The following is a 22502-nucleotide window of genomic DNA, read 5'->3' on the forward strand; positions in this document are numbered from 1 at the left end:
TGCATGTACAGTGGTAAGTCACTCTATTCGTTATAGGTAGATATATATATGTATCGTGGTATTATATAATTCTAAGAGAAATACGGTAATTTTTGAATATAAATTGGAAACAAACGACTTACCGACTAGTTTTATCCATGGCGAGAGAAATTGAAATGAACATGTCCAAACGGTTATATTCAAAGGATAGTTCCATTTTTGAAGTGCGGTGTTGAGATCGTCGTTGTATGTCGTTGAGTGCCATTATTCATCTGACAAAAAGGGTAAGCATTTCGTAAAGATATAGGCTATATAATGATAGGTGGAGGTAACAGTCGATACTGGAAATAAATCATCGATTACAGAGGTTGAATTAAAGCAAAATACAAATTACCAACCCACTTCTTTTTTAATAATGACTACTACGAAACTAGTGCAAAATAATGATAAAAAAGAAAAAGAAAACAAATAATACAAATAATAAAACATAAAAGTAAAATCTTATTCTAAGCGAACGATTATTAGATAAATAATAAATATTTACAAAATTTGAATTAGCCAGGATTAGCCAGTGTATTCTGGAGTATAATGAATTTTCTGTTTTAATCAACAATATGGTCAAACAAAAGTAGATCACAGATGGGTGATATGTTAATTCACAAAACTAGATCAAATCACGGTCAAATGTCGGTATAAAACTAGGTCAAATCACGGTCAAATGTCGGTTTAAAACTAGGTCTAATCACGGTCAAATGTCGGTATAAAACTAGGTCAAATCACGGTCAAATGTCGGTATAAAACTAGGTCAAATCACGGTCAAATGTCGGTATAAAACTAGGTCAAATCACGGTCAAATGTCGGTATAAAACTAGGTCAAATCACGGTCAAATGTCGGTATAAAACTAGGTCAAATCACGGTCAAATGGCGGTATTAAACTAGGTCAAATCACGGTCAAATGGCAATATCACAAACAGTATCAGATCAAGGTGAAATTATAATATCACAAAACTAGGTAAGATCAGGGTCAAATGGTTATATCACAAAACTAGGTCAGATCAGGGTCAACTAGGTCAAATCACGGTCAAATGTCGGTATAAAACTATGTCAAATCACGGTCAAATGTCGGTATAAAACTAGGTCAAATCACGGTCAAATGTCGGTATAAAACTAGGTCAAATCACGGTCAAATGTCGATATAAAACTAGGTCAAATCACGGTCAATTGTCGGTATAAAACTAGGTCAAATTACGGTCAAATGTCGGTATAAAACTAGGTCAAATGTCGGTATAAAACTAGGTCAAATCACGGTCAAATGGCAATATCACAAACAGCATCAGATCAAGGTGAAATTATAATATCACAAAACTAGGTAAGATCAGGGTCAAATGGTTATATCACAAAACTAGGTAAGATCAGGGTCAAATGGTTATATCACAAAACTAGGTAAGATCAGGGTCAAATGGTTATATCACAAAACTAGGTAAGATCAGGGTCAAATGGTTATATCACAAAACTAGGTAAGATCAGGGTCAAATGGTTATATCACAAAACTAGGTAAGATCAGGGACAAATGGTTATATCACAAAACTAGGTAAGATCAGGGTCAAATGGTTATATCACAAAACTAGGTAAGATCAGGGTCAAATGGTAATATCACAAAACTAGGTAAGATCAGGGACAAATGGTTATATCACAAAACTAGGTAAGATCAGGGACAAATGGTTATATCACAAAGCTAGGTAAGATCACGGACAAATGGTTATATCACAAAACTAGGTAAGATCAGGGTCAAATGGTAATATCACAAAACTAGGTAAGATCAGGGTCAAATGGTTATATCACAAAACTAGGTAAGATCAGGGTCAAATGGTTATATCACAAAACTAGGTAAGATCAGGGACAAATGGTTATATCACAAAACTAGGTAAGATCAGGGTCAAATGGTTATATCACAAAACTAGGTAAGATCAGGGACAAATGGTTATATCACAAAACTAGGTAAGATAAGGGTCAAAAGGTTATATCACAAAACTAGGTAAGATCAGGGTCAAATGCCGGTATAAAAACTAGGCCAAAGCAGGGTCAAATGACAATATCACAAAACTAGGTCTAGTCAGGGTCAAATGTCAGTATAAAAAACAAGGACAAATTAGAGTCAAATGGCAATATCACAAACTCAGATTTCACTTCATGTGATATATAGTGCGCATTATTTATAAGAAAAAAAATATATATCAGGGGAGACTATTATTTGTGAAATATAATAGAAGGGAGACAACTGCATATCACTTTAATTGAATTTAAATATGTTAAATAAAGTCAGAATACTTCCTGATGTCACACCATTATAGTATGTGACCATTCAGTGGAAAATGTTCATTCTAATTAACAATAATTAGATTAAAAAACTGTTTCAATGCATTCAATTTAAAACGGTAAAGGCAACAATTTTCTTCTTTACCTAGCGGCATATAAAACTTCCTAAAATAAACGAATTCCATTTTTTGGTAAATCTCATTTCATATCAGTGTTCTTTTCACTTGATATTTTATGAAACTCATTTCGAAATTATGTTTCGCTATCCAAGTCTTGTGTTGCTTCAAATCATAATTTCGTGTATCAAGATACCTCTCATTGATCATACAGATATGTTTTTATCGTGTGTTGATATTAGACATAGAAAATACTTATGCAACTGCTAACAACGGTACATACGCCAGTGAACAGTTGTTCAAAAAGTGATTATGCTAATTAAAGCTTAGAGGCATTTTTTTTCAAATCAAGACAAAATAAATTCTGGTATTAATATGAACTTTCAAGAATATTAGAACTACAATCCTTACTGAATTTAATTGAATATGCAATCATTATTTTTGCAGCAATTGAAAAATGGAAATATCAATAATGAAGTGATTAAGCTAATCAGCTTATGATCATCCGGGCCCATGTAGAGTTTATTCATATTGTTTTGATGATAAAGTATGTGTCAACACTAACCGTAACGATCTTCGATATATAATAAAGCGCGCTAGCCAAATAATCCTTTATCAGAATGCACAATTGTTTGGAAATATCTGTATCGGATATATACCACACGTACTTAATGAAGATAACATTGTGCACGTATTAGAATACCTGACAAATATATAGTACTGTATTCGCTCTGAAAGAATATTACCCATACTGATATGGTCATACCAGTGTACTTTACTGTGGTTTATCATACAGTTCATTACTTTGTGGTAGAGCCATGATCCTCTAAACTAATCGGGAACATTCGGAACTTTCCGTAAACGACAACCTTCGGAACTAACCGTAAACGACAAGATTCTTTCTCGTTTACGGAAAGTGCCGACGTTTTCCAATTGCCTCTATAAGTTTAGACCGCTTGTCGAAGTAAACCATTGGCAACATAAACATATAATTTTTATTTGGGGGGGGGGGGGGGGGGGGGTTGTGGGAGGGATGTTTAAGGTTAGGACACAAAACGTCATAGTTTTGTCTTTATACCCCACGCAACAAAGTTACGGAGGTATTCTGGAATCGGGTTGTCCGGCAGTCTGCCTGTAGACACAACTTTACAGGGGAGTTGGGGAGTTGAGCAAACTATATAGGATTCTTTGGTTTGTTTATTTTACGTCCTATTAACAGCCAGGGTCATGTAAGGACGTGCCAGGTTTGTTGGTGGAGGAAAGCCGGAGTACCCGGAGAAAAACCACCGACCAGCGGTCAGTACCTGGCAACTGCCCCACATGGGATTCGAACCCGTATCCCAGAGGTGGAGGGCTTGTGGTAATATGTCGGGACATCTTAACCACTCGGCCACCGCGGCCTTATATATAGGATTCTAAAATGCCCTTTACTAATGGAGCTATTCCTAATGAAATTGTCTAACTAGCCCAAGAGGGGTATAAGTTCGCCACTCTGGCAACAGTTCTAATTAATTAATTTTGTTTGTTATTTGTTGAAAGTTTAATACTACAGCTATGTTTTCAGAATGCTGCAGCTATGCTGTAAGAATACCACATCTATGCTGTCAGAATACTGCAGCTATGCAGTTAGAATACTACAGCTTTGCTGTTAGAATAATGATAGAATATAAAAATGGTTAAAGGTGTTTGTTCAATTGGGATTTATTCCATTGCGAATAAATTTGTTAAGGTAGAAAAGTTAAACCATTCCTATTCATCGTTTTTGATTTTATAGAATTTGAAATTGATACAATGCTGCACAAATGATATAACGTTTTGTATCTTAATGATCTGTTAGGTTCTAATTAAAACGATACTGCCTACATATTTAAAACATATCGTAAATACGATACTGCCTACATATTTAAAACATATCGTAAATACGATACTGCCTACATATTTAAAACATATCGTAAATACGATACTGCCTACATATTTAAAACATATCGTAAATACGATACTGCCTACACATTTAAAACATATCGTAAATACGATACTGCCTACCTGTTTAGAACATATCATTAACCTCTTTGATTATAATTACATTTGGTCTCTAGTGATATAAACTACCTAATATAACTTGTGCCACACTTACTATTGTTAATACAACCATTTATGTTATTGTTAATTAAACAGTGTTGATTGAGCGGTGGCTAGAGAGATTTAAGATATTGCTAATACAACCATGTATGTTATTGTTAATTAAACAGTGTTAATTGAGCGGTGGCGAGAGAGATTTAAGATAAAATTTCAAATCAAAGGCTGTTTTAGCTGACATGATCAGGGGATAGATAAAATCGTTTACAGTCAGTGACACGCTGAACTTCCTGGTGTATTTCGTTTGGATCGTGATCGAGAACTTAGATCCTCAGTGCACATGGGGTATCACGCAGCCAATACTATTGATTATATCAACATGTATAAAAGTGTCAGGGCCAAATTTGGCAGAAATGCAACGAAAACAACTATAGTTACATTTGATTCTATAATATTTATTTCTAAATATTCACTATTGTAGTTTAATCACCATCAAATATACGAAAGTTATATCAAGATGTTATCACGGCTTCTTCTTGGTAAGACTTTAGATTTTTTTCATTCAGTAAAATTGATATTTTTTGTATTTAGGGTTTATAGGTATATCAATCACAATGGTTTAGAAACACAGCATTGCCATGATAATGAAATAGAGGCTTCTGATTCGTCGATGATAAGACATCATCCAATGTGAATGAAAATTGATACATATGTGTTTTAGGAACACACTGTTACAACTGTAGGTGTAGGGAACTTAATGACAGGTAACACGTGTATATGTTACAAAAATAACGGGAAAAGTAGTCGTGCTTGCTCTTCAACATATGATTGGTCTAATCATATTAGCAAATAAAAGAAATATTCATAGGTTTAGAATAAACATATCTATATATTTGCCGTGTCGTGTGCAAAACGAACCCCTGTATTATTCCTATTGAGCAACATTTGTCCTTCAAGTAATTATCGGAATAATCGCCTACGTACGGAATCGGTGTACTGTAGAGATTGGGCTTTCTATATAGTCAACCAATCAAATTTTTGTTCGATTGCTTAAAATAAAAATTAAAATATTGCAATTCACAAATCACAAGTGTATTGCCATGCAGAAGTCGCCGGTATAGAATCTCTCCCTTCCGTTTACAACCAACCTATGTTAAACATACAGGGGTTGATCTAAAGGTAAGTATTAGCTCTTTAATTTGCTCTTTGGTAATATACTAGATACAACAGATATCTAAAATACATTTCTTACTTTTTCTACATATACTCCATGTAATTATGTTTAAAACATATTAGGGATATTGTATTTTTCCCAAAAAGTATAAAAAAATACATTGAAAAAATTTTGTTAATGCCACATCCATTTGATATATCATGAATATAAAATACAGAAATGTATTATAACACATGATATGACCTTTCTGTAATTTTATATTTCTTCATACTTTCACCATGTTCATGCTGTATAAAAACTGTCCTTGGAAAATTATGAAATTTACTGACAATTTAAATTATGTTATAATGCCGAATTAAACACTTTTAGAATAAAAAAAGTTCGATGAAATCGTCATACATGAACATTGCGTGATATTTTTAACACGAATCCCGATTGTTGAATGTGTTCTTACCAGTAAAAACCGACCTATTTGTTGGAAATAATATATAAATTATACCGAGAAAATACCATTACAGTTTTTCTTGACGCATTGACGAAACTAGGTTGTATGGTATCAAGTAGCAATGTAATAAAGCCTTAATCGTCATTAGTGTATGTCTCTGGGTGTAAAAAGAAACTTGATTTGACTACTTAAGGTTTGAAATGACACTTGAAAATACGCATTCAAATTTAAAATGATGTTGTATATTTATGTCACACTATCGTTACAGGCCTTATGGTATAACGGGGCATGAAAATGGATTATTTGAAACTTGTTTTCATTCTCTTGTGCGGTGTGCAGATAGGGAAATGTAAGTATTATACTACATTGTGTATGCATGTTGTGTGACTAGACAATATCATTGTTTGTTCACCATTGTTTAACCATACGGTCAGGTGATAATTTTCCGGATGAACAGATTTGGTAATAATGCATTTTAATTTTAATGCACCTTATTAATGAAATAATATTGACCGTTTCTTTGGTTTCATACTACATTTTGCATTCTGATTGGTCGATTCCTGTGTTTATACCACTATAAAACAAATCCGAGAATGCGCAATGTTATCGCGACGACACAATAGAAACATTGACGTTGCGTACTGATTTGGGAAAATATGCCCTTGGGCAATCAACGAAATCGTACTTGTAAATTTATCTTATTCAATTAAGTTATTTTGATTAATTGAACACGATCATTGATTTCATCGTGTTATGAAAAATATCATGGTTGCAAACTTTTGTGATAATTCGCTAGGCAGATTCACAGTTTGCAAACAAAATTTCCTTCTTGACCCGTTGAAATTCAAGAAAAGTGACAACAGTGCCTAAATATATGACAGAGATTATTTAAGGGAATGATTAAGTGAACATAATAAAACAAAACTGGAGTGGATCAATGAGAACTTGGAAGTTCCAATGTATAAGTTATGTAGTATTTGCTTATATCCTGGTACAGTAGCTTGTAGATTATGTAATTAAGCTACTTTATTTATTTTGGATTTGGAATAATTCTAATATTTTAAGATATATATGATATTCCGGAAACACAAGTGACGAAGAGTAACAAGTTAATGTCTCGTGTTCTGTCCGGGCCTTGAATTCATGATCTATGGCACAGCATCGCTTTAACATGTGATCATACCTGTATACCAGCTCTGACTTCGACTGCATCTCTCTCTCAATGTATTCAAAGTTAATAACAACATGTATTTATTAAATTGTATTTATTTCAATATATGATATTAATTATCCGAGTGCTATTATCTTGTACTACAGGTGCTAGCTGGACAGTTACCGTGTACATTAGCGAGTTATATGTTTATAATCACATACAAATAATTCTCAATATCTACGGCACACGAAGTTCCAGAGCGGTTTACACTGGTAATAACCTAGTGCAAAATGAAGAAAGGGTAATAACTACTGACATCGATTTCGGAAAAATAAATGAAATCGCCATTTACATGAGCTACTACTACTACTACGTTTTCTGGATCAATGTACAAAAGGTGAGACTAAAAATGCAATGAATGATAGATTAGTTAGGTAATTCTATTTACTTAATTTTTATAAACTTAAGTTATTATACATTATTTTAAGTAACTGTTTAATCGAATTGGAATTGTGAAGCTTTTAGAAACAATCCAGAATCGATTAAATGCTCTGATGCATACATTTATTAAGTGACATCTGTCGAAATGAAAGCGCAAGAACGGCAACGATGACACAACACTGCCATCGCAGTAATACATTTAATGAACCATTTTTCTATAAAGATTTAAGCAAATTCATTTTTTCAATTTACTAGGTTGTTCTTTATGATGGAATCCACACATATCGTTTTACCTGTGACTGCATATTGAAGCGGACTGTGTACAAAAAACTTACACCACACGGTAAGCTGCATGCGTTTTCCAGATGTGAATATTTATCATTGAAATCTTATACTCTGTATTTACAACATGAGTTTAAAATGTGGCATTATTTGTTAAACATCATATACGATAGAAGGATGGATTGGTTATGTCAAGTGGTCTAAATAAAGGTTACCAATGACTATTAGTTGAATATAGAATTAATTCCTAACGGGTGAGTTATTATTAAAATAACTTTTAGATAGTGTCTTTTGTAACTTAATAGAGATCAATAAGGAGTGTGGAATACATTTTATACTCAACAACCACGGGTCGTGTGACATGTTCCTACCATAATTATGTTCGTTTTTACCGATAGAAATGTGACCGGAGCCCTGGTCGGATTGGGCAGGTCACGTTAGAATTGATGTTGTAGTCATGATGGGGGAAATTAGCGGGGCACAATTAACACATAGTATATGATACGATTGTTTATTTGCAAGTGAGAGGTAAAATTACACATAATCCAATTATAATACACAATAGTCACAAATATATATATAGAGTTGAAGTCGTAACGGAAAGTCAAGTCACCATGATGAATTAGTCAAATAATTCTACGTATCCGTAATAAACTTCATATAAAATCCAGTAAGTAGAGGTAAAATCCAAATATAAGAATCTTTGACTCTATACTCCTAACTAGACTCTCCAACTCACTAACTTCTCACTAACTAACTGTTCGTATCTCCTTAAATATGAATTTTATATCTACTCTAAATTATAGTGACAGGTGGCAATTGCCTTTTTACTCAAAGTTCTCAAAATAGAGTGAAATGTATTTCTCAAGGCAAAAATATGAGAAACCAATTAACATGTCTATAAATGTAAGTGAAAGGTTTGAGATAATTGAAGGTTTCATCCTTTCCTGTTTGTCCCAGGAAGTAAGGGATTAACTGTGGCACCTAGCTAGGATATACTTGACAATGGATAATTAATTACAGGTAAAATAAAAATGACTTACATATTGACAGAAATGGTTTTGATAATGATTTTATATTAATTTTCAATAATATATATACTATTTGAATAAAGAGAAAACTATGGTAAATTGTGCAAATTTAGTATTTGCACTGGTGAAATGCTTCCCTTTCTTCCTAAATTGATTTGTCCTCAAATCAAAAATTGAGTACATGTACAGGAATGAAATAGGTATAAAGTATACAGGACATTGAAATGTTTTGTATATAGTAAGTTGCATATTTGCTTAAAAACATAGTTATGATAATGAGCATCATACATTGACAATGAGAAGTCACTTAGTATACAAATCGTATAGGCAATGTAGATTTGCTAAATGTATAGTGACTTACTATAATAACGAATATCATTTAAAAAAGGTAAGCAATCAAAATGAGAAGGAAAAAAAATCACAATCATACGGTATATGTAATACAGTGTTGTATGATTGGAATGTAGTTTGATATCAGGTTGATATGCAAAAATAGAGTATGTTCAGGTATTTGAAAATTATATATGTACATTATAACTACCCGGTACCGGAATTGTATAAAAAACATGATATGGCCAGTATCAAGTATGTACATAGCATGAAATATTCCATAACATACATATATTCTTCTCAGGGTAAAAGAGAATTTTTGCAAAATGGAAAACAAAGCATCTGATAGTAAATATTTAAGTACTGAAGCACGATAATGTGTATAGATATTCATAACTTCACCATCTAAATTACTGACACATTTAGAAGGAAAACGATCAAGATAATCTGTTTTGAAGTTGCTGTTTAAAGTCAGTTTTGGTAAAATTTAATGAAGTCTTCAGAAAGTATAAATTCACTTTTGGCTCTTGCATTTAGACAATAATATCGAAAAAGTTAATTCAAATATGATGATGATGTTACATTGTTCACTTGGAGAGAATTGTTCTGACATTGATAACACAATGTCTTCGATTGTTCTGAATTGCAAGGAGAAATTGGTAGTTCTGGGCGTCAGAGTTATGATAATGTGACACTATATATGAATTGTTCTTGAAATCAAAAGTAATGTGATGATGATCTGTTAGGAGCTGGACATCGGTTAGGTAATGAACGACGATGGTTGTTCTGGACATCGGTTAGGTAATGAACGACGATGACTGTTCTGGACATCAGTAAGGTAATGAACGACGATGACTGTTCTGGACATCGGTAAGGTAATGAACGACGATGACTGTTCTGGACATCGGTAAGGTAATGAACGACGATGGACTGTTCTGGACATCGTAAGGTAATGAATGACGATACTGTTTTGGACATCGGTTAGGTAATGAAAAGTGCGTATCGTTCTGAGACGATGGTTTGGACATCGGTAAGTAAGATGATACTTCTGACATCGTAATGAACTGATGACTGTCTGGTCGATCGGTAAGGTAATGAAGACGATGACGTTCTGTGACATCGGTAGTAGGAATGACGTGTAATGACGGATGACTGTTCTGGACATCGGTAGGTAATGAATGAATGACTGTTCTGAATCGAGGTAATGATGCGATGACTGTTCTGGAATCGGTTAGGTAATGAACGACGTGACTGTTCTGGACATCGGTTAGGTAATGAACGACGATGACTGTTCTGGACATCGGTAAGGTAATTAATGAGATGACTGTTCTGGACATCGGTAAGGTAATGAATGACGATGACTGTTCTGGACATCGGTAAGGTAATGAATGACGATGACTGTTCTGGACATCGTAGGGAATACGATGATGTTCTGGACATCGTAGGTGAGAATGAATCGGAGGTAATGAAGACGATGACTGTTCTGGACATCGGTTAGGTAATGAAGACGATGACTGTTCGGACATCGGTAAGGTAATGAATGACGATGATGTTCTGGACATCGGTAAGGTAATGAATGACGATGACTGTTCTGGACATCGGTAAGGTAATGAATGACGATGACTGTTCTGGACATCGGTAAGGTAATGAATGACGATGACTGTTCTGGAATCGGTAAGGTAATAATACGATGACTCTGGAACGTAGGTAATGAAGAGATGACTGTTCTGGACATCGGTTAGGTAAATGAATGACGATGACTGTTCTGGACATCGGTTAGGTAATGAAATGACGATGACTGTTCTGGACATCGGTAAGGTAATGAACGACGATGACTGTTCTGGACATCGGTAAGGTAATGAATGACGATGACTGTTCTGGACATCGGTAAGGTAATGAAGACGATGACTGTTCTGGACATCGGTTAAGGTAATGAGACGATGACTGTTCTGGACATCGGTAAGGTAATAAGACGACGATGACTGTTCTGGACATCGGTAAGGTAATGAATGACGATGACTGTTCTGGACATCGGTAAGGTAATGAAACGACGATGACTGTTCTGGACATCGGTAAGGTAATGAACGACGATGGTGTTCTGGACATCGGTTAGGTAATGAACGACGATGGTTGTTCTGGACATCGGTAAGGTAATGAATGACGATGACTGTTCTGGACATCGGTAAGGTAATGAATGGACGTGACGTGATGTTTGATATCGGTTCGGTAAGGTAATAAATGACGATGACTGTTCTGGACATCGGTTAGGTAATGAACGACGATGACTGTTCTGGACATCGGTTAGGTAATGAATGACGATGACTGTTCTGGACATCGGTTAGGTAATGAATGACGATGACTGTTCTGGACATCGGTTAGGTAATGAACGACGATGACTGTTCTGGACATCGGTAAGGTAATGAATGACGATGACTGTTCTGGACATCGGTAAGGTAATGAATGACGATGACTGTTCTGGACATCGGTAAGGTAATGAACGACGATGACTGTTCTGGACATCGGTTAGGTAATGAACGACGATGACTGTTCTGGAGATCGGTAAGGTAATGAACGACGATGGTTGTTCTGGACATCGGTTAGGTAATGAACGACGATGACTGTTCTGGACATCGGTTAGGTAATGAACGACGATGACTGTTCTGGACATCGGTAAGGTAATGAACGACGATGACTGTTCTGGACATCGGTAAGGTAATGAATGACGATGACTGTTCTGGACATCGGTAAGGTAATGAATGACGATGACTGTTCTGGACATCGGTAAGGTAATGAACGACGATGACTGTTCTGGACATCGGTAAGGTAATGAATGATGATGACTGTTCTGGACATCGGTAAGGTAATAAATGACGATGACTGTTCTGGACATCGGTAAGGTAATGAACGACGATGACTGTTCTGGACATCGGTTAGGTAATGAACGACGATGACTGTTCTGGACATCGGTAAGGTAATGAACGACGATGCAAGGTAATAAATGACGATGACTGTTCTGGACATCGGTAAGGTAATAAACGACGATGACTGTTCTGGACATCGGTAAGGTAATGAATGACGATGACTGTTCTGGACATCGGTAAGGTAATGAATGACGATGACTGTTCTGGACATCGGTAAGGTAATAAATGACGATGACTGTTCTGGACATCGGTAAGGTAATGAATGACGATGACTGTTCTGGACATCGGTAAGGTAATGAAAGATGATGACTGTTCTGGACATCGGTAGGTAATGAAGACGATGTGTTCTGGAATCGGTAGGTAATGAACGACGATGACTGTTCTGGACATCGGTAAGGTAAGAATGACGATGACTGTTCTGGACATCGGTAAGGTAAATGAATGACTGTCTGGATCGTAGATGACGATGACTGTTCTGGAATCGGTAAGGTAATAATGAGACTGTTGCTGAATGGACGATGACTTTCTGGACATCGGTTAGGTAATAAGACGATGACTGTTCTGGACATCGGTAGGTAATGAATGAGATGACTGTTCTGGACATCGGTTAGGTAATGAACGACGATGACTGTCTGGACATCGGTAAGGTAATAATGAGATGACTGTTCTGGATCGGTAAGAATGAATGATGACTGTTCTGGACATCGGTAAGGTAATAAATGACAGATGACTGTTCTGGACATCGGTAGGTAATAACGACGATGACTGTTCTGGACATCGGTAGGTAACAATGACGATGACTGTTCTGGACATCGGTAAGGTAATAACGATGTGTGCGACGATGACTGTTCTGGACATCGGTAAGGTAATAATGAATGACGATGACTGTTCTGGACATCGGTAAGGTAATAAATGACGATGACTGTTCTGGACATCGGTAAGGTAATAAATGACGATGACTGTTCTGGACATCGGTAAGGTAATGAATGACGTAGGGACGTTGTTTAACACTGATAATCACAGGTAGAGTTGTAATTTAACTGGCTGATTCTCTGCATATATGATAAAACTAATGCAACATATTGGAATCTTGGCCATGTCGATATACACACTCCTTGTCCTTCATGTGATCTTTTCCAGTTGACAACAATGTTATGGTCCCTAATGCTCACTAACAAAAATGTTAATTAATTGTAAAAGTCACTTTAAGCTGGAATTAGAGTTGAGTAAGTTGATGTCCTTGACATCTGTAGATATTTGGTAAGGTTGACATTCCATGGCAGGTACTGGCTTTGGTAAGAGATAGAATAAGTATAACAGCTTCCTTTATAGAAAACATGTAAACACAAAAGTTACTGGTTTGTATGGTGAGTTATCTCCTCTTCAAATAGTGTCTGAAGACAAACTGAATGTTAGATTGCATAATATATGGGTAAATGAGATACAACCACAAAATCAACATGTGACACTTTAAGTTATCTGACAGGAATCTATTATTTTTATGAATATGAAAAGGATTCATTTTGATTGATATTTAAATAAAAAAAATTATAGAAAGGACACAAAAAAAGTGTTTGATCAAAACTCTTGAATGAATGTTACACCGTTCACCAGCAGTTTAAGGAACTAACAAAGTAGTCCCCGCTAGCATATGATTCACAGGTGTTCTAACATGAATCAGGAGTTTGATCTCTTTACGAGAGTAAATTCATATTATATTAATTTTTTTTAAGTTTATCAATAAATTTAGAATTAGCAAAGTTGTATTTTAAATAGAGATTTGTCAAGAGTCCTTCAGGGTATTGAGTTTGATAAGGTGTCGCGTACATTTAACACACAAATCTAGCACTAGGGAACAGGAAACTGGGATTCGGTTCCAGTCTAGCACTTCTTCATAAAAGAACAAAATCAGGAATATAAATCAACTTATAATTTATTATAATCACAAATCATCAAGTACAGGTACTGGATACATGAATATTTCCGAAGGTTACACATTGTTTTCTATACTGAATAGTTATCTATATGTTTGAACACATTATGAAAATATGGAACGTTTCCATAGACGGAGGTGCTTCCAACTATATGATGTTCCGAAAATGGAAAAAAAAACCACCTAACTATATACAACTATTATAATAAACATTAATTACTAGCTTAAGAACATGGAATGATTCTATAGACGGAGGTGCTTTCATCTACAAATAGTTTCCCCGTTTTCGCCAACGGACAACACTCATATTCTTAGGGCTTTGTAACTTAACACTATAAGAGTTATTTCCATTAGTTAGAACGTCGGATTCCCTATACGGAGAAGGTCTCGAACCACATGAGCTACTATTAGGTCATTGGTTGCGAGATGACTCAAAACCTTCCAAAGTTTAGGGCCAGAAGAGGCGACCACTTGTTTGGAAATAAGTTCTGACTTTCCGTCCGATTTCACCACTCCTATAGCCTGCGCTGGTGATCATCCAACGAGTCCGAGTCAATCAAAACGCTTGTTACATAGCGCGTGCGGAATACGCGATATTCAATCATAACAAATGGCGAAAAACACGGAAAGCAGGCTGTCGTTTACAAAGACGTGATTTGGCTAGAATACGACGTTTTATGACCTATCAACCTCGCAGCATGGTTCAGATGACTTCCATGAACATAACAGAACATATTTATACATGTTTCCTGATAAAAATATATGTACTTTGTGTTATTTTCGTTATTTGTTGAATCTCAATACTTTACACTAACGTTAACACGCCGGATTCAAATCGCCAGTTAGTTCGACAGTTATTCATGACACAAGTAATTACAGTAATAAAATATACATTCTATTAATTATGTCAATATCAGTAATGAAAATAAATATGATTATTGTCTTTTAATCACGTATATCACGTTGAGTGTAGCCGAGTTTATAACCATCCCCAGATCGGGGCTAGGACTCCGTTGTTCTGATGGGAAATATGACGATGTCATGAATTTACATTCCTGTGTGTAAAATTCGCTGTTTCGGATCGTTACACATATTTTGTTGATGTTTACCATGTTAAACGTATTTGAATAGTCTCGATACAAAATATGTAAATTAATTTCGTAAGAGTGAAAAACGATTTATAACGTTTTTGACAAGTTAAAGGAAAAGTCAAATTTGATGCAGTGAGTAAATGCATATTTCTCTTTGCCCTTTGAAATCTTTGAATTTGTTTTAAACCGGGATAGAAAAAAGGACAGGGAAATCTTTATTGAGATTACAGATACAAGCATGATGTATACGAAATCCAGGAAATTTTAATCATATCAAAATGTTTTATTTTTTGTTCACCACTTTACGTCTAATTTACTATTTCCTTTCCAGATATGTCCCCGTTTGAAATTGACCCCTGTTCAATCTCAACACCAGAACAAATCCCTAACGTAAGGATGTACCGCCCCGCCAACACACAACCTAACACTCACAGCATCAGTTTGACAGAGGGTTGGTACACTGGAGGACAGTATCAGCTCCTTACTAAAAGCCCTGACCTAGATTTAGCGCGCTGTGGGGCTGAATCACAAATCTGGATGAATGGTGAGTTCCTTCCCTTTTCTTTTGGTAACGAATCTTCTGAACTTTGCTTGGTTCCCTCTCTTCTTTGTTAAACTGCGAAAGCAATCTATATCGTAGGCTGTATTTGTACTTGTAATTTGTAATAAGATGTTTTATTGTTTTTTTTTTTTGTGGATAAAGGTACATTCCCAGATGCTGATGAAATGAATCATCCCCGACAACTTTGTATCACGAATCGTACAACAGGTGATACGTGTGTAAACAACATGACAGCGTTAGTAACAAACTGTACGACACACGTCATGTACTATCTCAGTACACCTCCTAGTGACAGTGCGTACTGCTTCGGTAAGTAGCGAGACTACATTGGTTTCCTAGCTGTCTTGATAAAATGGGTAGATCGACCCGAAAAATTGTGAATAGTTTGACTACGCATTACTTCTTTTGCCCCATGATTATGCTGATGCTTGTATTGGGAAATGAAATATAAAAGCTATGTCTTGAGTATCCAGTTAAACCTTATAACCATTTTATGCCATCGTTCCATCCACTCATTCTGCTATATCACCGCAATATGATTAATAGTACTGTGTCATTGATTTAATGGAATTTAAAAAGACAAATTGATGTGGTTTTAGCAAAACAAATATAAGCCAAATAATTATGTGCTTCATTGAAACAGGTAATGTGATTGCATATTGATGACTTCGTCAGCAATCAGAAGTAACAGTTTAGTTCCACGGAATCAATAGCGACAGAATTTTAACTTAACCAGCAACTTCAACAGGAAATCCTCATAATTCACTGTCAATTAAAAATCATTCCATAACAGTCAAATAGGACGATGACAAGAAAACTCAATTGAATTTCAAACAGATCATCTAATATAGAATTCATAATATCTCGTGTTATAAATCGTAAAATGTGTTATTTTTGTGAAATTTAGACACCGACCCTTGTTCATACTCATCGCCAAGAACGATTCCAAACGTAGAAAGTTACCGTCCAACAAACACAGATCCTAACTCTCCAAGGATAACTCTAACAGAGGGTTGGTACTCAGGGGGACAGTATCAGCTCCTCACACGAAGTCCTGAGCTGGATGGACCACGTTGTGGGGCTGAATCACAAATCTGGATGAATGGTAAACCCAATCACAATTTTAACTATTATTATGCCAGCGTTTTCTCGTTCTATTTTCTGTTGTACTTTGTTTTCCTTTGTTCTCGTTATGTCTTTGTTCTCTGTTTGCTCATTTTACCTGTGTACAAATAAATGCAAGTTCACATTTATTGTTGACGCCTTGTAAGTTTTTGTGAAATACATCATTCTCCATGTAAAGTATCAACCATACACACCCTTTAAGTAACTCGTTAAGTCTTTTATAGGAACACTCCCAGCCGCTGATGGAAAGCAACATGCTGTACCCTTGTGTGTTACCAATCAGACAACAGGTGAGAAGTGTAAAAATGAGAAGATGACAACTTACGTCACCAACTGTACGTCTCACATCATGTACGATCTCCCTTCACCCCCGACAAACAGTGCTTATTGCTTCGGTAAGTATGTACTTATGGCGAAAATGTTTGCATACAATAGTGTTAAATACCTTATAATCAACACGGCTATTAAAATGGAATTACATTAGCAATATATGATAATGATATCAATATAATGAATAGTTTGATTTGGGTACTTTTAACCATATCTTCTTATATGACACTATGACACTATCGTAATATATATTTTAATTAATACTTTAGTGTCAAACTATCGATACTATTCGCATATGTATTTGACTCAGCTCTAAGCCAGTATGCGATTTCCGTGTGATCCGGTCAACGTAAATATGCAATCTATCAGATAAGCCACATATCCTAGATCAAAATGTAAAATATGTATTCGTTTAGTGTCATATCAATTATACTAATGCTACCTCCACTTTGCAAAATCATTTATAAATTAATTTGAATATACATCTGTGTTATTGAGATGACATACAAAACTACGCTAAATACGTTGCGGACCGGTGTGGTTGTTGTATTATATGGATGTATTTTCAAACAATATACAAAACGTTTACTTAACACGTCCATAAATTAACAGGTACGGATATTTCTCGGCGTAATTACCATCATTTAGTACAAACAGTTTTTAAAGTCACACTGATAATATAGACACGGGTGCGAAAATTGGCAATTCCACAAAGCTTACGTCATTTGTGTTTTTATCTGCTGATGGACAGAAAGACAGCTTGTGATGAGCCGATAACGTTACGCCTGCCTCCGATAATGTATATAATATGTTTCTGCATTTACATAAGCATAGTTATGTTCTATCTTAACAAAGTTAATCATGTATAACAAAAGACCTGATGATAGGGGATATATTTCTTTATTTAGCGAGGCATGTGTATGTCCTTACAAATTTAATCACGTATAACAAAAGACCTAGATATAGGAGATTAAGACATATACATTAAAGGTGTCTAAGCCTCTTATCATCATAGCTAAGTTAATCGATTAATCAGTGTTATAGACAAAGGGATATGATTCTTTTTCGTGCTTTTGTTACATGACGTCAGTTAAATATTTTGATTTAAAAAAGATCTCCGAAGATGTTTGACTTGCTCGCTAATCATTTACAAATTTGTCTATACAGACATATGTCTTCCATGTTATTAACCAAAATATTTTATCATAAACATGTACAAGGAATCATATCACATTTTTATGTATATGTTGACTCGCTGTTTCAACTTATTTTACAGATATACCATCAGATTCAAATGGTAGGTTTCCATCTTAATTATCATGTAATCAGCAGTTTTTGTTTATTTATCATACTTTGATAAAGAAGAGTGGCATCCCCCCCAAAAAAGAAAAAAACAACATCACTCTGATAAAATCAACCAGACAGAATTAATCAACACAACACTAAATAAAATGACATTAGTCATACGAACTCATAGACAATATCATACACAAGTTTGTGTATAAACCCAACTATACCCTCCATTGTAATTTGTGCCTATTTAAGGATAAAGATAGCTTAAACGATAATTATTTCGGCCTATTGATCTAATAGTTTCTAACTTTGTATCAAAGAGTGTGGTTTCTGTCCCGGGCTAATATACTGGATATAGAGTATCTATAAATCGTTAAAGATGCTCCACCGCTGACAATTGGTATTTTTTCACTATTAAAAAAGGAGCAGACGATTTAGTATTTTACTTCAGTTACAAAACTTACTTACTTTTACACAATTTCCACCAATAAAAAGCTTGAACTTCTAATTTTACTGTAAGATGAAAATATAAAAAATAATTAATTACATCCAGAAAAAAAAATCCTATAAATATCCTATATGGAATGAAGTACTAACTGCGCATGCACCAAATGCAAAATAACGTATTTCATATTATTTTTTGTATTAATAAGACATATATATACACGATTAAACATTATTTATTGTTCAAATGATGAATATCATTTATGCTCTGTCGACGGTGGAGCATCTTTAATAATTACTTCAATATGTATGTTTCATAACTATTTAAAAGTACTTAAACCTTGCTTTGCTTTCTCATGCTACATGTTTTTTTTATTAAACAACGGTTGTCTTTTTTTTGCGAAATTTCATGCCATTTTTTTCAATATGAATTCCGTCTAATACGACATTAATCTAAGGTATATAATAAAACAAGTATACATTGTTTGTCCCCAATATGTCAGATACTCCTCCATCCTATCGACCAACCAGGGTCAAAGTCAAGTTTGAACTTCTACGGAACGGTGGCTTGATGTCGAACAATGCCCATGATTCCGACGTAAATCCTTTTCTTCGTTTCCATTGCGATTTTGAAAGAGATGAAAACAATGCTTATTTCTACGTGATCTACTTTTACGTGGACGGAAGCTACGTGAACTTTGGAACCGAGCTGGTGGTTTACGATACAGGGACAGCTTCCGTAACAGAGGGCACTCTCATGTCAAAGTTTGGCTTGACAGCCGGGATAACGGTAACTATATATTCAAGCATTTTTGCTGGACATTCAAATACTGATATTATGTACACTAGATACAAAAAGGCAGGATGGGTTTAGTGAAAATGCATTAACTGGATCAAGGTACATTTGGTTCGCATTGTGCTAACATTAGGAACAATAGTATTTGAAATAATCTCCCCTGACCTACATCGCAGAATAATAACACAGACACACACAAAAAAATAAAAATGTTTAGATAGTTAGAAAACATTTGGTCATTTACAAACAATTAGGTGAAAATTAAAACACAGAGGTTTGCAACGTTTTCTGTAATAGCCTTAATGGTACCATGATTAGAAACCGGTTATCAATGCTTAACATCAAATATAGCATTTATTACTGATATTTAGATATGTGCTGTTAGTGTACTTTCCTTAAGTATTTATTTAAATACAACACTGTCTAAGATTACTATCATTTTAATGTTTTCTGTCTGTCAGATCACATGCAGTGTTGGTGCAAGAGCATCTAAAAACGGACGAACTGGATCTCTAGTGACCAGCGAGGGATTCTATGCAGGAATAAAGGTACACATTATAGCTTTGTCAGACCCAATGTATTTCAAAATCATGTTGGCAATATAGTTTAAGGTAAAACACACATATTGGAACCAAAATATTTAAAGATGCTCCACCGCCGACAGAGCATAAATGATACTCTTTATTTGAACAATAATTGGTGTTTAATCGTGTATATGTATGTCTAATTAACACAAAAAATAATATAAAATATTTGTTTCGATTTTGGTGCATGCGCAATCAGTACTTCATTCCATATAGGATATAGTGTCAGGGAATTTTTTCGGGGTGCAATTAATTATTATTTATATTTCAAACTTTAAGTAAAATTAGAAGCTCAAACTTTTCCATGGTGGAAATGGTGTAAAGTAAGTAACTTTTGTAATTGAAGAAAAATACCAAATCGTCTGCTCCTCTTTTTGATAGTGAAAAATTACCATTTGTCAGCGGTGGGGCATCTTTAAACATTTTGTATTTAAACAACGATATCACTATTTTTTAATTTCATCGGTTGGTTGGTACTGGCGTATTGAACCTTCTTTACCTAAGATATGCTTGTGTTTGTATTTTAAAATTTGTAGTTACTGAATCAGTCGATCTCTATTGAACGTGGTCATAGCGGTACAGTGTACTTCAAACAGACTGTTCCTTTCGGATGTGCCCTTAGTTCACCTTGGGTTGTGAATTCCGACAACTGTAAACTTAAACTCCATGTAATGAAAACGTCGACAGAGAATGTCTGCCACAGCAACACGCTTCATCACCGTGGGCAATGTGCTATAGAAATACAGGGATTGACAACCGCTACTAGCAGTGATGTATGGGATCCACAGACTTACTCAGTCGAGTTAGTTTCTGTGGAAAGTATGAGAGCTTTATATGGTCTGACCACGAGGCAGTTCTTCTTCCATTTGGAAACATCCAGTTCCCATCATCAATTCTGGGGAAATGCAAAATCAGATTCTGTCCAGGTTCGTAGTTTTTGATTTTCAATATGATAATGACTGTTCTAAATTGTCATGCATTATTTGATATGGACACTGAGCATCATTAACATAACCTATTTGGTTCATACCAGGTAAACGTGAATGAAGGATCAGATGATCATGTTTGGCAAGGGAAACAATGCCAGGTGTTTTGTGATCCGCACATGAGGTCGTTTGATGGCATGCAAGTATTGATTATCCTTTTGTTCAATTAACAATTTTGCTTTGTGTTATCAAGTGTTCATAAAAGATAAAATCCACAAATTCTGTGATATGATTATAATATACTTTTACTGCAATTTGTTTAGTTTTTCATATTTTGCAAAGTAATTTCTGTAAAATATGTAAACACTTTAACGGCTGTCAGAATGTTATTTATTAAATGAATGCCAGCCTTGCTTTGAATAACCCCAGCCTTGCTTTGAATAACCCTTTGAAGAAACACATACTGTGCAATTCTTAAAATTATAGATAATTATCTTAAACGTGCTTAAAACGAAATCCTCATGTAAACTGTAACTAAACCGTAAGCTATACAAAATATTACAATTATACCATTGATTGATTTAAAGGCAAAATTGCCAATTTTAAAAGCGGAATTAGACAGAGTTGATTATCTGAAAGTAATTATTTTCATCAGTGGAGCATCCGGTAAATGTTCCCGGAGTTAAACCTTCGGTCTGTGGTCTTTACATTTTCTCCTCTCCTTTTACACATAATTAGGTTTTGAGTATGTGTATAGGACCTACATATAATAGTTGTTTTTTCTCATTTTCGTTGTTGGGATTCGTTGTATGTTATTGTAGTAACAATTTAACAATAACAATATTATATTATATAATTTTTTTCTTTCACAGGCAATATGAATTACAGTACCCCGGGAAATTTCTGCTTTTCAAACATGAAAACATTCCAATACAAGTATGTTCACTTCTTTCATTTGGGGGAATATAACTTTTCGATTAAAGCTAAATGCTAGATGTTAATGTTAATGTGTAATAGCCTAATTGTCATTTTCATGGCGAAACCCGCTCTATAAATATACAGTATAAAACCGATCATTATTTCATACACTATCATTTTCTTTCTTGTGAGTAAAAGAGGGGTTTATTAAAATTATTGTAAACATGATTTTGAA

At 34.9% G+C, this 22502-nt stretch overlaps 1 protein-coding gene across 2 annotated transcripts in view; it reads left to right on the forward strand.

Moving 5' to 3' along the window:
- Positions 1-5509: 5509 nt before the first annotated feature.
- Positions 5510-22502, forward strand: part of LOC138331116 (uncharacterized) — a 28992-nt gene continuing 11999 nt past the window's right edge. For both annotated transcript variants that reach the window (XM_069278578.1, XM_069278577.1), the window contains exons 1-14: positions 5510-5667; positions 6376-6456; positions 7425-7657; positions 7957-8044; positions 15621-15833; positions 15993-16160; positions 16759-16956; positions 17201-17371; positions 18583-18603; positions 19547-19833; positions 20301-20387; positions 20960-21349; positions 21457-21548; positions 22222-22285. In XM_069278578.1, the coding sequence (XP_069134679.1) occupies positions 6396-6456; positions 7425-7657; positions 7957-8044; positions 15621-15833; positions 15993-16160; positions 16759-16956; positions 17201-17371; positions 18583-18603; positions 19547-19833; positions 20301-20387; positions 20960-21349; positions 21457-21548; positions 22222-22285 (2073 nt within the window). In that variant the 5' untranslated portion in view covers positions 5510-5667; positions 6376-6395. The remainder of the gene's footprint in view (positions 5668-6375; positions 6457-7424; positions 7658-7956; positions 8045-15620; positions 15834-15992; positions 16161-16758; positions 16957-17200; positions 17372-18582; positions 18604-19546; positions 19834-20300; positions 20388-20959; positions 21350-21456; positions 21549-22221; positions 22286-22502) is intronic.

This window comes from Argopecten irradians, chromosome 9 (genome assembly GCF_041381155.1).
Source record: "Argopecten irradians isolate NY chromosome 9, Ai_NY, whole genome shotgun sequence".
NCBI classification, from domain to species: Eukaryota; Metazoa; Mollusca; class Bivalvia; order Pectinida; family Pectinidae; genus Argopecten; species Argopecten irradians.